The sequence below is a fragment of the Solea solea genome, chromosome 6 (assembly GCF_958295425.1).
Source record: "Solea solea chromosome 6, fSolSol10.1, whole genome shotgun sequence".
NCBI lineage: Eukaryota > Metazoa > Chordata > Actinopteri > Pleuronectiformes > Soleidae > Solea > Solea solea.
Genome location: NC_081139.1, coordinates 22,089,270 through 22,095,029, shown reverse-complemented (window position 1 = coordinate 22,095,029; position 5,760 = coordinate 22,089,270). Strand labels below are relative to the sequence as shown.

The following is a 5,760-nucleotide window of genomic DNA, read 5'->3' as shown; positions in this document are numbered from 1 at the left end:
CCTGACCTATCCCTTTAATTGAGACCAGGCTAATGTGTCAGTACCTCATACAACCACACTTGTAAAAACTGGATTATTCCTTTAGTTTCAGAAAGTAACCTTTAACTGCCTGGGAAACAGAAGTCTGTCCAGCATTACTGTCACTGATTAATTTCAGCCATGAGTCTGTAGATTAAACTCCAAACTAAACGTGACTCATCATGTTTCCAGATCTGTGACTTGTTATTTTCTACGGTGTGGGTGGAGTGAGGGCGGTGTAGAAAAAAAAAAGAACGACTGGTCCTTTGGGGCTTCCGTAGATCAGGGCCTGGGCGTCGACAGTGAAACTGGTTCACTTCTCACTTCAGCTGCTGCGTAGGAGCAAAAAGCAAACACCACCTCAGTTTGAGAGTTCCGAGGTGTCTCTTACATAAACGAGCGGTTGATATTAAACAGAAAACATGCACTCAGACAGCAGTGGTTCTCCGAGGAAGCGGACCTTGTCTCGGGGACTGAGCGAGGACGAGTCTCTCCGCAGCATTATCAAAGAGGTGAGCACACAGGAGGAGGAATCACCACAGTCACTCTGTTTGTTTACAGCCAGAGCTGTTTACGCTGCCATGTTAGCTGTTTACTATTGTTGTTTATCTCCATGTAGCCAGAAAATCAAGCCGTTATGTTCATTGTCTGAGACAAATGACTCCGTTGTTAAAAACCGTTGTTTTTAGCAGGCCTGTATTTTTACTCCACTTCCTAATTTATGAGGCGACATTGTGTCGTGTCTTTGTTGTTTTTGTTTACACCAGCGCTTCTCAGACTTGACAGGTTCCTTGATCTTATTCAAAACCCCTGAAACATACTTTCACATTTTACATTGACAAGAATGTTGCTACAATATTGACGTAAACAGACACTTTTGGGCTCAGTTACAAATCGATTTTGTCTGTAAAGTTTAAGTGTAAGTGTAGGTCACACTAAATACACGACATTTTAACTTGTAGAATCTGTTATTTTTTTCTATAAAATGTATTATTTTAAGACTGCATACATGTTCCTGTATTTGAGGATGTATTCTTATGAAGAGATTGAGAAATAATTATACTGTATGGACATTATAGCATTGATAAAACAGCTAATGTAATGGTGGCCTAAGACAGGTGTGTATTATTATAATATTTAGGGCTGCAATTAATCTGTTGAATGTTTTCTGGATTAATCGAGTACTTGTTTGGACCATAAAATGTCAGGTAATGTTGAAAAATGTTGATTGGTTTTTCCCAAACCTTGACATGATGTGTCCCAGTAATTGCAAGTTGTACCTAATAAAGTGACTATTGAGTGTATTAGTATGTTTACATTTATGTTTTTATAACTTAACTGTGAATGGGAACATACTGTTTTTATATCCCTGACTGACCCCCACCAACAATCCCTCCAAGGCCCACCTGTCCCTGCAGTCCACACTTCAGGCAAACAATGGTTTACATGATGTGGTGATGCTGGCCGGGCTCTAACTGACCTTTGTCTGTGTCTTTGTCGCCTTATCAGGCTGAGAGTTCGTCCAGGCGTCTAACGCGAGGGGACAGCCGAGCAGGCAGCGTGAAGAGGGCAAGTGAAAGTCAGGTTAGAGCCAGAGCGTCTGCATTAAACCAGGAGCCTGATAATCTCCTGTTTACAAAGTAAAGTTCAGTTGTGCTTCATTATTTCCACTTAGGACTGGGCAATAATTCAATAACAGTTGTACTTTAAAAACTATTTTGTGAACATCATATAACATAGGTTCCATTTGCACTGTTGTAATGTTTATACACTGTGCAAAAACACACTTTGAGACACAACACATGATGCTGCTGATTAATGTTTTTGCCTCAAATTTGCAAAATGTTAGTTATTTACAGTCTTCTTAGATGTTTAAAAGCACAAATTAGTTTATTAACATTCACAATGAAGAATCTCCAACCATGTAACATGTTGTCACAGTAATTATCTACAGTATATTGATTGACTTGATTTTTTTTGGCCATATCACCCACTCCTGTTGCCACTCATAAAACTGTTATGTGAGGTAGTCCTCTTAACTGTAGATACTGCATGGAATTATTTATGAATGTTTTACTGTGCTGAATGTTGATGTTGAAATAGCTGTAACGGAACCTTGAACATTTGTTAATGTTTTTCCAATTTTGTGTTTGAGATGATTAACACTGAACTACCCTCTACAACCTTCCATGAACTTTTATTAAAACAAAAAAGTGTATTTTACAAATGTACTTTTTTGCCTTTTTAACAGTCTGACCAGGATCTTTTCATGGGAATCCCTGAAATGGTGACTATTTTATTAAGATTCACCTAATGTGCTCTTATTCTTTTTATACACATGATGATAGTTATTACTGTTGAATGCCTTGTTCAGTCACTTATACAACTTTTGATGATTGTTTTCTAAGAGCTTACTTAACACTTGTACTCCCACCAACTAACTGAACGCACATTCCTCTAAACGTGCCCACACTGACTGTCACATGTGTGGTGTAGCTGGAGCTGCAGGCCAGCTATGACGAGGTGGTGCAGGAGATGCGTGGGCTGGAGGTCGAGCGAGAGACTCTGTTGTTCCAGGTGGACGTCCTGCAGGACACGCTGGAGGGCGTAGAGGAGCTGCTGGCTGAGGTCCAGAGGGAAGCTGGACAGGCTAATGTGGTATGTCCAGGCCTCACCAAAACACTTCACTTTAAATACTTAAGCCTTATTTGGGCATTTAGTTTTGGTAAGTGTTGGTGCTCTTGTGATGCAGCCTCGTCTTTCTCTCTCTGCATTTGTAGGAGTTGGAACAAGAGAGGGAGGCCAAGAGGAAGCTGGAGAGCATGGTCAGCTCTCTGATGAAAGAGGTGGAGAGACTGAAAGAGGTAACGCAACAATTGTAATGAGAATATTACGTAACACATCTGGTAATAGGTTTTTATGTAACATTGTTAAGGGTTGTTGTTGGGCAGGAGGACAATGTGAATAATGGAGATGTTGGAAGTTTGTTTTGTTTATTTCCTGGGTATCTTCCCTTAAGCTTACCTTAACCTTTCACTGCCCACGTGTTAGAGCATTCACTGCCCACTTTACTAGGCTCATCCAACTGCTTGTTATTGGGCATATCTAATCAGCCAAATTGCGTGGCAGCAACTTGGGATTATAAAAAGGCAACAACTTATAATAACCACTCATGACTACCAAGGTATGCAGAAGAACGTGTCTGAATTTAAAACATGCCAAACCCTATAGCCGATGGAAAGACAACACCTGGTGCCACTCCTGCCACTTTATTAGGTGTTCTCTGTACCTAATAAAGTGGCAGGTTCCAGCTATACTGACAGAAATGGCATTAGATGAACAGAACTTAAATTTCTCTTTAAATGTCAAATGAATGTTATTGCAATATGTGCAGATCTTACGGTGACACGAAATGAAAGTGGCTCTCGATTTACTAACAGAGAATTAACTGTCCTTTTCAGGAAAGAAATAAAGAGCCTGCTCCTGTAAACACCCATGGAAGTGAAGATGATGTAGCAAGACAAGGACAGGAGATAAGAAATGATGCCAAGGAGCAGGATCCCTCGTCCCTGTGTGGACGCGGTGAAAGCAGAGGGCGAGTGTCAGAGGAGATGGAGCAGAGTAAAGGGCCAGATGATGAAGGGAGCATCACAACAAAGCTGCTGAAGATAGTGAAACAGCCTCTGAGCCACGTACCGTCTCTTGCTCTGGACAAACTGCTCTCTGAAGACGGGGTTCTCCAGAGGCCTTACGAAAACGGCGTCAACGCCGGACGAGATCTCTCACCAGACAGGAACGACTCGGACGATACCAGTGCCTACGAGGACGCGTCCGCTGAGACTCCGGAGAAGGACGGGATCTTTCCAGGTGATGGAGATGCTCAGGAGCTGCCTGATGATTCAGAGAATAAAGAGAACAACTGTCAGGCCCAAGACCCCACAAACCCTGATATGTGCTCTGTATCTTAACCTTATCTGTGGAGTCTGCTGCTGGGAGAAAGGACACATACGAAGAATATTCTAGATCCTTAATTGAATTTTAAGAGGTCCTTGATTTGTTGTTTACAAAATCTCACACCTGAAACTAAAGCTCAGAAATTGCTAGAAATGATAGACATTCACTTGTTTCTATGGGAATATGTTTAGGCCAAAATTTCTCTGGAAAATTGTCATAATTTTTTTATTACCTTTGGACATTTTAGAGATCTTTTGTGGACCGATCAGTTAGTCACAAAAATAAAGACGTTACAGTTAAATTGATGATGAAAATATTTGTTAGTAATAGTAGCAGCCAAAGCTGAAATACACATTAATTGAAAGATAATGTTTCAAATTCACATCTCAGGATCCATTTGGTTCATACATACTTAATATTATTTGCAAGTTATTTCTTGCAAATGCCTTGTTTTGTTTTATTTTTTTAAATGAAAGATTCTTCATACTGTTTTTGACATTTTACCTCTTTACTTATCTTTTAAGAAATGCTGTTTGCATATGAACATTTCAGACAAATCACGACTTACTTCATACAAAATACAGTCTACTGTTTTGATAGAGACAGATGTTATGGTTCTCATCATAACTGCACATTTAGAAAAAGCTGATTTAAAGAATAAGAGGTTGACATTCACTGCTTGTTACAAGTATATTTATACTCAGAATGAGAGTGTAGTATACACATATTTGGTCTGACTATCTTCAGTTTCACTATAAAGGAGGATTATGTCATAAGTGACACCTAAAATCAGAGACCGATCATTAATAAGGTTAGGTTCTGTTGACTATCACTGCCACACTGATTCCATTTGAACATTCTTTTTTTTGATGTGGTTTCCTTTTCCATTTGTTGTTTTTGATTTTAAATGTTAGAAAAGTCGATTTGGCTGCAATTGCACTTTCTCAAGTTCCTGTAATAGACTTTGTCACTCGACCCTACAAACAACATTCCCTTTATGACCATGCACATCGGCGTGAGACAAACAGCTGACCTGCCACAGGCTGTATTCTCTGTCTGCATGACTACTGTATGTTTGCACATTTGCAGTGAATCTTGCTGATATGACTTTCTTTACGTGTCTTAAAAATGCTGTACACACTTTGTATTTAATGGCAATTTTTTGTATGTCTTTCTTAACAATGTTACTCGATGCCTGAGGCGACAGGAGACCCTCTTCACCTCATGTGTGATTGTCTGCATGAGGACCTACAAATGTATGTGGATCTCTGTTCTTTAGGAGTCATTTTGCATGTAGTTCATGCACTGCATCAGATAATCTTTTTTTAAAGGGATTTTCAATTTTTATTGTGTTTGCAAAACAGCTTTAAGCTCAGACGACTTTTCCACAAAGGGAGTTGAAGGGAATTCACTGCCACATGTACTGCGGTGGGTATTTATGTTTTTTTTAGTCAGTTTCTTACGCGTAAGGGTTTTTTGTAATGACACACAAAGGTTATACCACAGACAGGTCATACTTAATGTTTTAAAAGTAATTTCACTTTCTCGTGAGGCCGTTGTTTCAGCACAGAGCAGCAACAGTAATCAAATTGTGATTTGTCAGCAAACATTTCAAAGAAATTGTTTCTGTGTAACTCTGTGTGCTTTATGGGTTGAAACATTTTGATGTGTCCAGAGCTTTGATCCAAATGTTGAAATGTAACGGTAAATTCCAAATTTATACTTGTGCCTGATTTCAGACATTTCAGACATATCAAAATAAAAATGAAAAATAAAAATAAAAATGCT

The 5,760-nt window shown here is 39.4% G+C and overlaps 1 protein-coding gene across 1 annotated transcript; it reads left to right on the top strand.

The window, feature by feature from the left end:
* Positions 1 to 292: 292 nt before the first annotated feature.
* si:ch1073-456m8.1 (unconventional myosin-XVIIIa) lies at positions 293 to 5,760 on the top strand. The gene is made up of 6 exons (XM_058632728.1): positions 293 to 530; positions 1,528 to 1,602; positions 2,270 to 2,305; positions 2,515 to 2,676; positions 2,799 to 2,882; positions 3,480 to 5,760. Exons 1-6 carry the CDS (start codon positions 441 to 443, stop codon positions 3,984 to 3,986), a joined length of 954 nt encoding a protein of 317 aa, XP_058488711.1. The 5' UTR covers positions 293 to 440; the 3' UTR covers positions 3,987 to 5,760.

Excerpts from the sequence above, each read along its gene's own strand:
- si:ch1073-456m8.1 (XM_058632728.1), top strand. The coding sequence starts at position 441 with ATGCACTCAGACAGCAGTGGTTCTCCGAGGAAGCGGACCTTGTCTCGG. Across the intron at positions 1,603-2,269 it reads AGAGGGCAAGTGAAAGTCAG|TCTGACCAGGATCTTTTCAT; the intron begins GTTAGAGCCAGA and ends CCTTTTTAACAG. Across the intron at positions 2,677-2,798 it reads AAGCTGGACAGGCTAATGTG|GAGTTGGAACAAGAGAGGGA; the intron begins GTATGTCCAGGC and ends CTGCATTTGTAG.